Genomic DNA, 14,512 nt, shown 5'->3' with positions numbered 1-14,512 from the left:
TGAAGTTTCTCCTCACTGGCGGCCGATGAAACGTTCCCGAAAACCTTCCCGAACCTTTGGGTAACGTTTCCCGGCTCACTTCGCCACAGAGAAGAAGCGGAAGTTGTTCCGAATCAGAAGTGTCCAGCGCGTGACATCACGTTGCACGAACGTCACCGAAATGTTGAACGAACGTCGGGAGCGACTGCGGGACTACATTTCCCAGGAGCCTCTCTGCCACCGCTACAGCTACACCCGCGGCAGGTTCTAGAAGTTATTGAAGAATTGAACTAATACATCGTGATAGAACCTTTAAGTAAACTAGAATACACGTCGGTTATATACTATTTGAACTGTTTCCTCACAACACATCCAGTCTATTGGAACTACGTCACTTGATCTGTAACTGGCTCCTGTTCCTGCTACCTTACCACTCTGATACTTACTGTGTTACTGTAGTTTTAACTGTAATCATTTACTAAATCCACGTGTAATGCACATTACTGAAGGCAAGAGAAAGAGAAAAGGAGAGTGTTCCCACAGCACAGGTCCACTGGGACACTATTCCAGATACCAAGCACATAAAAAGTCCATACTGGGAACAGCAGAAGCACCCATAGGTGACTGAAGTGGCCCACAGATTTTATTTTTCATAATAATAATAATTTTTTTATAAGGGCTTTTCAAAAAAACAGTTTTGGAAAGGTCTTTCACTTTAAAAGTGATCAGTGGCATCTTAAAATCAATTCTAAAACGTGCTTACTAGTGAAGAGAGGAAAAGCAGGGCTAGGATGATCTCGCCTTCTAATATTTGTTAAAAACCCAAGCAGCTGAAGGCACGAGGTGTTTTTAACCCTGAACATAGTGAGGAACAATCATCTAAACCAGAAGAAATGTAGGCATGTGTGTCCTCAAGGTGAAGCCACGAGAGAAAAGGTCTGACTTTTGGACTTTGGTGATAAAAAGACTGAACAACTTTTGTAATTTCTTCATTAATAAAAGGTCACTGTCAAATATTCCACTCAGGTCTCCGGCTACAGGTTTGACATTTGTAGACAGGGAGCCAGGATGCTTTTGTAACCGGGGGGATGGACTATGGAGGACCAAGAATGTTTTCAGATTTTAGCTGGGGACATTTCTGGGACAGCCAGCACTTTCATATTATTAGATAGGAGAATGACTGGTGGAAATCAATTTGTGTGGAGTCATCTGCATAATTCTGAAAATTAATTTTGTAGTTAGAAGAGGATCAGACAATCTATTTATAATGTCAATTCATAGCAGAGGAGATACACAGAGGTAGCAATAGTAAGAGCAACTGTATTAATGATGATAGGAAAAGGAATTTTTATCACACGAGTGAGTAAAAGTGCATTTTTACCTTCTCTCTGTGAATTAAGCTCATTTTGGACACTGAAGTAGAACTGACTTGCCAGAAGATGTCACATACAAAGTTCTGCATGATTTAGTGTGAGAATGTTAAATCCTAATGGTTCATGCATTTTGGATGAAGATGAGAAAGGATGAATTAATGTGGTGACACAAAATGAGGTCCCCTGCAAATGAACTAAAGTAAAATGTAAGAAAAGGTAAAAATAGGATCAGGCCTTAGACCAGCCCCTAATTATGCTGCTATAGGCTCAGACTACCGAGGGACTCCCATGATGCACTGGGCTCCTCTCTCCTCCTCTTCCTCTCCATCATTATGCTTCATGTCTGTTACTAACTTGGTATCTTCCCCGGAGCCTTTCTGTGCTTTTCTCATCCCTCAGGTTCCTGTGGATCCTGGTCCTGGTTCTCCTGCTGTGGTTCTCAGGTTCCTGTGGATCCTGGTCCTGGTTCTCCTGCTGTGGTTCTCTGGTTCCTGTGGATCCTGGTCCTGGTTCTCCTGCTGTGGTTCTCTGGCTTCATGAATCACTGCTGCCGCCACTTTTTACTGATATTAGTCCTGTTATTATTATTCATATACTAACTCTTGTCATGTTTTTCAATGTTACCATACTGATCATTATTAGTCACATTCCTATTGTCTATACTGTAGCTGCTGTTAGTACGTTGGTTGCTGTTTGTTCTCTCTCTCTCTCTCTCTCTCTCTCTCTCTCTCTGTCCAACCTCCACCCAACATGGAGGCAGTTGGTGACATCACTGATGACATACACACCCATTCTAAAACCTGAGGAGCTAAAAAAAAAAAAAAGCACATGGAGTTCACATGCTGTCATAAAGTTATTATAAAGTTAAATTATTGATGATAATTCCTTATAAAAGTTTGATAGTGTTAAAATCCTTCAATGCACTGATAACAGAGGTAAAACCTCTCAGATAAAAATAATAATAATAATGATAATAATAATCTTGCTGATTTGATGTCACCCAAGTGTCACCCAAGTCCCTATTCAACCACCCACTGTAGCTCAGCAGCATCTAGTCCTTGTGGCAGTGCCCCCTTGTGGACAGTGGCAGTAACTGCAGCCTTGGTGTTTTCTGGTGCAGCACATGTATTCACACCCCAGCGAGGATTCAAAGGACATTAGGCAGGCAGAGACTTTCACCACCTCAGCTGATGGCTCCCCACCTGAGTAAAGGGGTGTCACATGGAGTTATTTGTGTAGAAGTCAGTTCTAATCAAGTTACAATGAGACGGACACATTCCTGCACGTTGTCAGAGAGTAAATCATTATGCTTCATCATTTATTCACTTATTGTGCTCATTATGCTTGGACATTATCATATGCCCGTCACATGTTGTTGCTGTATTATCACATAATTGTATTGTGTTGAGACATGTCTTGTGATTAGCTCCTGAGCTCTTATGCCATCTATGAGGTGTTGTTTCTCTTCCAGGTCCTTTGTTGTTGGAGGCTATAAAAGATGTTTAATGCATGTCTTCAGTGAGACAGATGCTCTTCCTTTGACTTCAGGTTCCTTGTGAACAGGGTTTGTCTCCTATTATTGCGCAATAATACTTTTTAATCCTCAGCCATCTGTGTTGAGTGTGTTGAGTCAGCTGCAGACGATCTTCCACCACAACATACATAAACATGTAACATGTAACACGTAAACCATTGGGTAAGGTAACCAAATTATTCCAGTCTCAAGTTTCTAAATGAAACAACACCATGAGACAATGCTTGTATGTGAAGCTTTTGATAAATATGTGACAAGGCACTGCTCAGTAAAGACCCAACATGAACAGGAACCAGAGACTGCTCTACCAAAATGTACAATTTTATTTACAATGCACAAAATAGAAGTCCCAGAATAACGACCTCATTCAAAAATGGTCATTTACAAAATACAAAAATAAACATGAAATAAATCATATATATATGAGAGCACAGTGATTAATTCAAGTATCATATATCAATATTCATGAACATATAAATGTGAACATAACATATGAATGTGTCCATGTTCTCCTTCGTTCCTCAGCTCTCCTTGTATCATCTCTAACCACTAACCGCAGGCACACCTTCTTTACACCGTCCCACTGTGGTGGAAATGTTTGTATTGTATGGATAAAGAAGAGTCTGATGTCTGGAGTATAAGTTTGGTTTAATTGTCTTGCAAGAGGAAGAGACAAGTCATCACAGGAGTGATACAAGGTTCTTCCCCGAGCTAATCTCGGGGTGGGAGTTTTATAGTAAGTTTGCTCCTTGGCGTTTGCGTCAGACTCCCGGGCAGGTGCATCGGTCTCCTGGGCAGGTACGTCGGTCTCCTGGGCAGGTGCATCGGTCTCCTGGGCAGGTACGTCGGTCTCCTGGGCAGGTGCGTCGGTCTCCTGGGCAGGTGCATCAGTCTCCTGGGCAGGTGCGTTGGTCTCCTGGGCAGGTGCTACCCCTTGTTAAAAGGGAGTTTTGCTTGTGCAGAAGACTGAGGCAAAGGGAGTCAAGTTGAAAAGTTGAAACATTGTCTGATCTTCAAGGTCAGGTCAAAATGGAGTTCCCAGGAAGATACTGTTAAGACCACGTAAGCTAAACGAGCATATAAGAACCATGAGATCATGAGACTATATGATAACACACAGAGTATATGATAACATTTTATTACACCCACACATCCATAACTCCTGCCTTGCCTATTTCCCCACGACTTTCTTCTACTCCGTCCACCACAGCTTGCACAGGCATAAATCCTGGGACGTATTGATACATCATATATCTTTTATATCTAAACCCAGCTCCCAGCATCACAACTTTACTAAACAGTATTCTCTCCTCTTTATTAATTTGCAGGTTCAGGAAAATTGGCTGCTCCCAGACCTGCCTCATTGTTTTGCACTCATAAGGAGCCCATTGTTTAAACTCCTCCCAACACCTTCAATACTCATGCGCTATGCAGTGCATCGCTTTATTTATAAATTCATAAAGAAACATGTTAGCAGCTTGGAATAAAATACATTGAGCATCAGTATCAGAAAAGGTTGAAGTCTTGGCTCCCTCCTTCAGCCTAAGAGAAGAAGACAAAGCTTATCTGGCTTACAAAGAAAGAAATCTCAAAGTGCATGGCTGCACATTGAGTGACTATAGATACAGTAAACACATCCCACAGGGACTGCATCCAAAAGACCCTAACCACTGGGAAACAGAATGAGGACTTCAACACGAAGCGGTGCGAAATACTGAATTTAAATGCTCCACGGATCTGAAGACAACGAAGGAGGATGCATTTAAAGACACTACAAATCATGAAGCACAATGAGAGAGAAGCTTGGTAATGATTTTGATCATTTGTTTGACTCTATTAAACAAACACTCAAGTCATATAAGAATAGTCGGATTGAAACAAACATCACAAAATGCAAGCAGGACACTCTGGACTACATTCTGGTGCTACAAATGGGGCCAAGAAGAAGACCCTCAACATCCACCCACTCCAAGCCACCAGACTAGCCAGTCAGATAGCAGCATGGCTGACAGTGACTTCCATAGAGACTCTGATCCTAACAATAGCTACCACCAGCACACAGCAGGTATATAAATCACACAGGCACAGCTTGGGAATCACGACATTTCATGTCATGGAGGTCGGCGTTCCATTGTTGTCCAACATTGGTACCGAAAAAAGCACTCATGGGGTGTGTTTTCTCAGGACATGTGTGTATGTGTCTGCATGTTATTCACCGGTGCACAGTGGCAGCGTTCAGCGTACTCTGATGACCAATCAGAGCCTCACTGAAGAATGGGATGACTTCTAGGCGGGTTTAGGTCGTGCTTTGGTGTTGATGCAAAAAAGGGGTGAAGTCGTCAGGCGGTTCTGGAACCTTCTTGCAGTGACTAGCGTGGATTAGTATTAGCCAACTATAGACCTGACCTATATCCAACCTTCCCTCTCTCTCCAAGATCCTCAAGAAAGTAATAGCCAACCAGCTGTGTAACTTTCTAAATTCCAATAGTCTATTTGAGGATTTTCAGTCAGGTCTTAGAGTGAACCATAGCACAGAGACAGCACTGGTGAAGGATACAAACCACCTCCTTATGGCATCAGACAGAGGACTTCTCTCTGGACTGGTCTTGTTAGATCTGAGTGATGCATTTGATACCATTGACCATCACATCCTATGACAGAGACTGGAACACTTCATTGGCATAAAAGGAACCACATTAAGCTGGTTTAAATCTTATTTATTAGATCGATTTCAGTTTGTACATGTTAACAATGAGTCCTCTGTCCACACTGAAGTTAGACATGGAGTTCCACAAGGTTCGGTTCTTGGACCGATATTATTTACCTTATATATACTATCTCTGGGTAATATTATCAGGAAACACCAATTCTACTTATCAATGAAGCCAGATGAATCCAATCAGTTGACTAAACTCCAAGTCTGCCTTAAAGTCTGACATAAAGTCCTGGATGACCTGCAACTTTCTGCAGCTAAACTCAGACAACTGAAGTGATTGTGCTTGGCCCTAAACACCTTAGAGACACATTTTCTATCAATATAACTACTCTGGATGGCATTCCTCTGGCCTCCAGCTCCACTGTGAGGAATCAGGGAGTTATCTTTGATCAGGATTTGTCCTTTAACTCCCACATTAAACAGATTTCCAGAACTGCCTTTTTCCATCTGCATAATATTGCTAAAATCAGGCCCATCTTGTCTATAGATGATGCAGAAAAACTAGTCCATGCATTTGTCACTTCTAGGTTGGACTATTGTAACTCCTTATTATCAGGCTGCCCCAATAAGTCCTTAAAGACTCTCCAGCTGGTCCAGAACGCTACTGCTCATGTACTGATGAGAACTAAGAAAAGACATCATGTTTTGGCTGTGGGCGGCTGTGGCTCGGAGGTAGAGTGGGTCGTCTATCAATCAGAAGGTGGTTCAATCAATGGTTCCTTTGAGTCAGTGTGTTGAAGTGTCCTTGGGCAAGACCCTGAACCCCAACCTGCTCCTGAAGCGGCTTGTGTGTGAATGTGTGTGAAAGAATAGTCTCCTCCAGCTTAGAGTCCTCCTGAATGAATGATGTGTGAATGGGTGAAAGAGGATGTGATGGAAAAGCACTTAGAGTAGTCGAAATGACTAGAAAGGCACTATACAAATACAGACCATATACCATTTATCATTTCTCCCGTACTGGCTTCCCCCTCCCCCCTCCTAGTGATGCTCCACAATAACAAAGCCTTGTGCCAGCTGCTCCTCTTCTCCTCGGCCTGTCTCTGCTCTTTTACTATGTTCTCCTTCACAGTTCTGACAGTCTGCTGTACTGTAGGTCAGCGGTGAGGGGTGACACACACTGGGCTGTTTCTGCTCTTTCACTTTGAGGGAATCAGACTGAGAGGATCTGCTGCATCTCCTGGCGGCATGGCTCTGTGCTGGACCTCTCTCCACCTGTGGCCTCCTAGGGTTCTGCTCCTCTGCCCCTCCCTCTGTGCTTGCCTTTTTCACATTCTTCCTTCCCTCTTTATTTGTCTTGTCCTCTCCTCTCTTGTTTTCTTCTTTCGTCTTCACTTCCTCTTTGGTCTCCTGTAGATCGAGCTGGCCCATCCTCTCTGCCAAATCTCTCAGGTCTTGCTCGTCGTCCATGGAGCTCAGAGAGGGAAGCCCTGAGATGGAGATGGAGGTGAAGTGCTATTCAATTTCAGTAGAACAAGTCACAAAAACCTCTGTTTTCCAAGACAAAAAACATGAGCACATGAAACATACTTCATGTCCATCATCATGAAGTGCACGGTGGTGGTGGACTTTAGCCCACTTCTGATCTGAATCACCTCCTCATTCATGGGACAAAAATCTAAGCCAAAGCCTTTTCTGCTATTCAGTGCACATTTGAAATGTTGTAGTTAAAACTATGCACTTTAGAAGTATAGAAAATGTTGTAATTGAAAAAAGCAATGACGTCTAAGGTGACAGTGAGATTTATGAGGAGTTTTTATAGAACTCGGAACTCATTAACTTCTTAGCCCAAACATGGGGTCATGACCAAGCCTTCAGAACATCATCACACATCATGTGTTGTGTTGTGCCCCTGATCTAAGCACAGGTATGAATGTGTTATCATGCTAATAATATTCATCATAACCGTTATGTAATGAGATGTTGGTTTTGGGTATTCAGCTTTGAGTACTACTACTATCACAGTGTGTGTGTGTTTGTGTGTGTTACCTGCTGCCGTCTGTTTTTGTGTCCAGGCAGGAGGTGCCGCTGTGGGCTGAGGCTGTCCAGGCTTCACATGCTGGTCTGCTGTTGCTCCAGCTCTCAGTGTGATGTGCAGGGAGATGGCCTGAGGATGACTGAGCTCATTATTTACTGCGCCTCCATCGGTGTTGCTGAAGCTGCTGCTAATGGCGTCTCCTGTGGCGGTCGTCCCACCCCTGTTCCTGTCATCACGACCACTGCTTCTGCCGTCTTCAAACACTTCATCAGCTTTGCTGCCATCATTTCTATTGTGAATAGTCGCTGTAGCAGGAGCTTTGGTGCCTTTAGTACAATCTCTGTTTGGGAGATCAGTAGCTTTACTGTCAACACTGTTACTATCAGCGCTGGCAGTATGAGCAGCTTTACCTCTGCTCCTTCTGGTGTTTGCTTGGTAAGGTTTGTCCGGTAGGAGCAGACGGCCCCTGAAGGCCAGGTCAGGATAAGTCATTTGCATCTCCATAATAGACTGGTCTGAGCTAATGAGGTGGCAGTGTTGAGGTTTGGACTGGGTGTTCACTGCAGGCCTGGTGTCCAGACACAGAGGTACCTGGAGGAATAAAACAGAGCTGAGTTGAGGACCGGCTGAAGCTGGCTCTGGACCTGCCCCTGTACAACATGGAAGCTCCTGTCAGGCATCATAGCGGCTAAGCTGAGCAGGCACTCGGCCCAATACATGAGCAAGGCCCAGAAAGGAATTGTGCTGTCGTTAACTGTGTAGACATGAAGTGAAGTTGTTAGTTCTGCTCGCACAGACACAGATCCTGCACGCTACTGACCACCCTTTCCTAACCTGGAACCTTTATCACACACACAGCTTTACAAATAGAGAGACAGAGCCAACAGCTACAGCACACGGCTTAGGCCTTTGTGTACCACTGACCCACACACCAGGGGGTCTGAGTGGCAGCCATTTTGTCTTTGGTCACCTTTTGGTTGACCATAATTACATAATTACCTAAATGATTGGCTTAAATTATTATATGTTGCCATGCCAGTTGGGGTTCAGGGTCTTGCCCAAGTACACTTCAACATGTAGACTTGGAGGAGGGGGGGGTCGAAATGCCAATTTTCAGCCCCCCTGAAAAACATAGCCAACACCTCTGCTCAACAGCCGATTTGCTTTGAAGAGAAGGGAAGACAGCTTGTGGCATCTGACAAAAGAATAATTCCTGATGCAGCTGGGAACTGAGATGACCATAATATCTCTGCAACCAGACGTTGCGGTGTGGTTGGCAGCTTCTAGAAGAGCAGCGCTGGCAGTACAGGGAGATGGTCCCTGCCACGCTGGTCCAATACCAGAATGTGCTACAGGATCAAAGAAGTGGTGAAACACCATTGAGGTTCAGGAAGATAACTTAAGCCAACAGTCCTGTAAAAGGTGCATCAATCATGTCCAGTATTTTTCACATGTCAGGGAATTCCCAGTGTTACTGCAGCATGAAAGCGAAAGTGAAAGAAATAGAAACAGCAGAAATAGAGCTTTGACAAAACAATAAATAATAAACTAGTAGAGGTCTACTGGAGCAGTGCTGGTTGTTTAGTCTGACAGCTGTTGGAAGGAAGGACCTGTGATATCGCTCCTTCACACACTGAGGGTGGAGGAGTCTGTTGCTGAAGGAGCTCTCCGGTGCTGTCAGTGTGTCCTTCATGGGGGTGGGAGTGGTTCTGTCTCATGGACTGCCATCATCCTCCTCTCTTCCACCACCTCCCCTGAGTCGAGGGCCTTCTTGAGGAGTTTATCCAGTGTCTTCCTGTCCACAGCTGTGACGCTGCTCCCCCAGCAGACCACTGATGCCACAACAGAGTCATGGAAACCCCAGCATTGTCTTCCACATCTCCTCCTCTTCAGCTCGTGGGGAATGTCAGGCCTCTCCTCGGGCAGCACCACTGTGTTATACAGCGCCACCAGCTGATGCCTTCTGCTTCTCTGTCTGCCTGCCTGAGGCTCTGTCTTAATGTTGTTGGTGTTCTTATCCTGTATCTAGTTTTTGGGCCATATTTTTACATTACAGCTTTCAGACTTTGATCATTTTAAATATACTCTTAGCCAATCACAGGATTTTAGCTATCGTCCGTGGATTTTAAGTTGTTTTTGCTCTAATGACAGTTATGCCAGTTACACCCATTGAGGATTGTGAGCTTCTGCAAAAAGCAAATAAAAAGATATCTGACCTGAAAGAGGATATCTGAGGAGGCTCTCTGATGAGCTGTGTACAAAAGGCTCTCTTCTGTCCAGTTTTATGGACGTGGCATCTGGGGAATCAAAACAGATCGCCTCACTCAGTGCCGCCATCCAGGACACGGCTCAGTGGGACCCCTCCACCTGTCCACAGCCGTCCTCCTTCTCCACGACGAACCATCAGTCGTCCTGAGCTGAGGTGTTGGTCCACGGTCGAAGGAGAGACTTGAACGGGGCTGCCTCACAACCTGGCCTACGACTCTCCAACCGGTACATGACCCTGTCTGATGACACTCCGACCCATCCGGCTGATGCTCCGGTCCGACCGACTGATGCCCCCACGGCTCAGTGGCCCTCATCCCGTGTGAAGTCCTCTTCTTCCCGTCTCCGACTCCTGAAGGAGGCCGTGATCAGTCGCTCAGGAGGTCTGTCCTGCTGTAAGCGGGCAGGGAAATCCTCTGATGCCTCTACACAGACACCACATCCTCAGCCGGCGACCTCAACCCACAGTGTGTAAACAGACCTAGCACCGCCCACAGAACCCACAGCCACCCTCTCCTCATCCCATCTTCTCTCCAGCCACATCAATAATTGGGGATTCCATTAGCAGAAATGTCTGTTTCTTTAATGCAGCCACTCATTGCTTCCCTGGAGCCCCCGTCCCTGACATACTGGTTCAGATCCCAGGGCTTCTGAGCTCTGTCAGCTGGCTCATTATCCACATGGGGATGAGTGACACGGCTTGTCAGCATTCTGAGCTTTTATGGACCATTTTAACTTTTTAAGTAGCTGTGGTAAGTCTGTTTTTGTCTCTGGTCCGATTCCCACAGTGGCCTGTGGAGCTTCAGTAGACTCCTTAGCCTCCACACCTGGCTCACTTCCGCCTTCAGAGCTCACAACGCTGGTTTTATTGACGATTTTACTTTAATCTGGAATTGTTTTTCCATCCTCAAGACGCTGGAGTCCACCCAAACAGGCTGGGTAGCCGAATGCTAGCAGCTAACTTGCAGCGCGCTGTATAGTCCTCTCCACTTGATTGACAGTTTACATCCCACGCCCCCCTCACCAGAATCTCCTTCTCATCCCGTTTCCTCACTAGCTCCCTCCATCGACCTCAGCCTCATCTCTCCCCTTACCTGGAATTTTCCCACTACAGATGATTACTTGGTGCAGAGGCTCCCATTCATACACCTCTTCTAAAGATGGGAACAATAACAACAATAACTGAACTGAAACCAGACAAAGTTGGTCTCTTAAATTTGAGATCGCTTGGGAATAATTGGCTCCAAAAACTCAACAACAGTCCTAATGTGCCCCCACTGTCTGTGGAGATGAAGACGAGGAAGATGTATTTTGTTTTGGATGGAGAATAATGTCCATTAGAGTCAGAAGCTAAAACAGAGCGTTCAAAAAGAAAATGACTGTTTTTTTAACATTACAACATGTAGACATATTTTCATAGTACCTCCAAATAAGAGTATGAACCTGAAGATGAGCAGAATGTGCCTCCTTTAAAGTGGGAGTCAATTAGTTTTTAAATTACAATTTTGGAAAACAATTTTAATATGTTTTATATTCAAATCATACACCTGAAACATGATGTTAGAATGTAAGGGTAAAGCTGTGTAGAGTTACTCGCTGTGTGATATTATTATGACATGATAAGCAGCATCTTGGAAAACAGCTGCTCCACAACAGCAATCAACTCTACCCTACCTCTTGTCTGTCTGCCTCTTCCTTCTTCCTCTTCTCCACTTCCTTTTGTCCTGAAGGTGTCTTCTTTACTGTGAGTTCCTCCAGCTTTGCAGGTCCCACTCTCCTCTGGAGAACTTCCAGCCACTCCTGCGGTGTAAGACCAAACTGTCACATGGAAGCCATGAAATACGAGTGAGTGCTGTGACCTTTGACCATGTCCACTGGCTGCCGTTCATTACGTACTGAGGGACGGGAGACACTCCGTATCACTGGAGATGTGGCATGTTTATGTTCCGTTATATGAACTCCACTCACTGACACAGTTTGCTCACCCATTGTTCTAGAGTGACTTTTATAAATTCTTTTGAAAGTCAACTTGTTTCATAGTTGTTCGTCCGGCACTTCTGCTCATTGCAGCCTGAAACTAGATTCTTCAGATAAGAGAAGATTATCCTTTATTAGTCCCACGATGGGGACATTTACAATGTTATAGCAGGCAGGAGGAGCTATAAAAAAGATGTACAGCTGACAGATGATGCATAAAAACCTTTACATTCATCCTTTCCTTGAAACTGAACAGTTAAGTCTTTCCACAAAAGTCTTTCTTATCGGACCAACGATTAATGATTGATTTCCTGTTACTGGACCATGCTCCATTTGACAAAAATGTCCTCACGAGATGCCTATCTGGTGGTGCCAAATTTGATTCCATCAGCATTTAAGCCAATGTCACGTCTCAACATAAATGATTATCAGGTCGATAGTGCTGCAGGCTCACTGTGAATGACACATAGGCTTAGACTGCAGGGGGACTCCCATGAAGCACTGGGCTCCTCTCTCCTCCTCTTCCTCTCCATGCTTATGCCACATGTCTCTTTAATGTCTGCCACTAACTGGGTATTTTCCCCGGAGCCTTTCTGTGCTCTTCTCATGTCTCAGGTTCCTGTGGCTCTCTTTACTAATATTTGTCATGTTATTATTCATATATTAACTCTTGTCTTGTTATTCACTGTTACTCATTATTGCTGCTCATTATTAGTCATGTTCCAATTGTAAGCAAAGCACAGCCCTCTGATCAGACACAAGAGCACAGGAACACATTCAATGTACCACTTTTCATCAGGACAAAAATGTACACAGGTACGTTAATTACATCAAAATTCCCACAATGGCTTTCAATAAAACAGATCTCTATGTGACTGACTGTAGTATTAGTAACTGCTGTTTGATTGGACTATAATATAACGAATAGGAAACAAGGCTGACTTTTTTCCGATCTTACCTGTGGTCCCAGCTGATCCTCCCCAAGGAGCTCCAGGAGGTAATAACATTCCACCCTGGCCAGCAGCAGCTCAAAGCCCACCAGTATGGCTCTGTCTGGGTCAGCATCCTCACTGAGTCTGTACTCACTGAAATACATCCAACAGTAAAGAGGCCAAAGTCAGGAGAAGAGCACACCAGAGATTACAGAGACAGGCTTGTTGGTGACTCACTCCCTGATTGTGTTAAACATGTGGATCGTGTATATTTCTCCTGGAATGGCAACACCCCGGCAGCTGCACGAACAGGCCCTGTGGCTTGATGTCTGCATTTATTGTAGGATTATTATATCTCCATGTTCCCTACCTTGGTGGAGTGTCAGTATGGGGCAGGTAGCCAATAGAGGCCAGGACTGACTGAATGGTGGAGCTGCTGAGGACTGGCAGCAGACAGTAAACAAACGGACCCGTAAAAGTCTAAAGAGACACAGAGAAACAGAAATGTATTTCATCTATTAGTGAATAAAGAAACTGCAATTTATTAAGGATCTCTTAAATTCGGTCATCAAAGAATTTTGACGATATGTAGGGAATGGGGGGGTCCCAGCAGGTATTTAATATTTCCCTCGTTAATAATGTACTATTTCATCCACCTGCGGCCCATCTGCTATTAATCAGGATGTTCTTTTCTGTGACCTGACTCAGCCGATCAACAGATGCTGCGCCTGTGGACATAACTGTAATTGGTGCATCACTATTGGTCAGTTACTGTGAAGCAGGGGCTACTCAGGACCCTGCAGGACATTAAGGTACAGTTAAGTGGAAAAACCCACATATATAATGCTCTGTAGAAAACATATTTACATATGTAATAACTATAGTTTACCTTCAAATGAAACTGGGAAATGTTATATTGAGAGGAGGTCCAGCTGATTTTCATTTGTGGTTAACAATTTTCATTCAACTGCAGCTCAGAACATGATGTTACAATTAATACGGTCATGTGACTAATACAGTCAGGGGATTAATACAGTCAGGGGATTAATACAGTTATGGGATGCAAAGAAGATGTATTGCCATGAAGAATGAGTGGCATTCTTCATGTAGTAGGCTGTATTCAGTCCATAGTGTCTGAGCAGGTGGGCAGCAGTATGTTAGTATTTGCCCCCTGACAGATTTCTTCCGTTTTGCTTTTTTTGTCACACTTACATGTTTCAATTCTGCAAAGAAGAGTGGGCCAAAATTCCCCCACAGCGATGTGAAAGCCTCATTGCCAGTTATTGCAAACGCTTGATTGCAGTTGTTGCCGCCAAGGGTGGCACAACCAGTTATTAGGTTTAGGGGGCAATTACTTTTTCACACAGGGCCAGGTTGGTTTGGATAGCTTTTTTCCATTAATAAATGAAATCATCATTTAAAAACAGCTTTTTGTATTTACTCATCTTTGTCGTCTTTGTCTGATATTAAAATTTGTTTGACAATCTGAAACATGTAAGTGTGACAAAAAAGCAAAAACAGAAGAAATCTGTAAGGGGGCAAATACTTTTTCGCACCACTGTATGTCTTGTTGTTGAATCACTCTGTGCTTTCAGCTGTTTCCTCTTTCTACAACACCATCCTGCACAGCAACAGGAACTGGAACAACTCATAAAACCACTTGGAGCCATTAAAGGAGCTTACATTTCAAAATAAAATACCCTCGTGCAAAAGGAAAGTTTGGATACTCATTCTGGAAATGACTTATCAGGTTTCACTTCT

The 14,512-nt window shown here is 44.1% G+C and overlaps 1 protein-coding gene across 1 annotated transcript in view; it reads right to left on the bottom strand.

Annotated features, from left to right (window-relative positions):
• Positions 1-5,588: 5,588 nt before the first annotated feature.
• Positions 5,589-14,512, bottom strand: part of LOC139210640 (uncharacterized) — a 9,739-nt gene continuing 815 nt past the window's right edge. The window contains exons 2-6 of the mRNA XM_070840723.1: positions 13,122-13,231; positions 12,778-12,904; positions 11,517-11,642; positions 7,589-8,168; positions 5,589-7,029 (exon numbers count right to left, since the gene is read on the bottom strand). Coding sequence (XP_070696824.1) covers positions 6,581-7,029; positions 7,589-8,168; positions 11,517-11,642; positions 12,778-12,904; positions 13,122-13,231 — 1,392 coding nt within the window. The 3' untranslated portion in view covers positions 5,589-6,580. The remainder of the gene's footprint in view (positions 7,030-7,588; positions 8,169-11,516; positions 11,643-12,777; positions 12,905-13,121; positions 13,232-14,512) is intronic.

The sequence above is a fragment of the Pempheris klunzingeri genome, chromosome 12, assembly GCF_042242105.1.
Source record: "Pempheris klunzingeri isolate RE-2024b chromosome 12, fPemKlu1.hap1, whole genome shotgun sequence".
NCBI lineage: Eukaryota > Metazoa > Chordata > Actinopteri > Acropomatiformes > Pempheridae > Pempheris > Pempheris klunzingeri.
The sequence above is the reverse complement of the archived record's forward strand: the minus strand, read 5'-3'. Positions and strand labels throughout refer to the sequence as shown.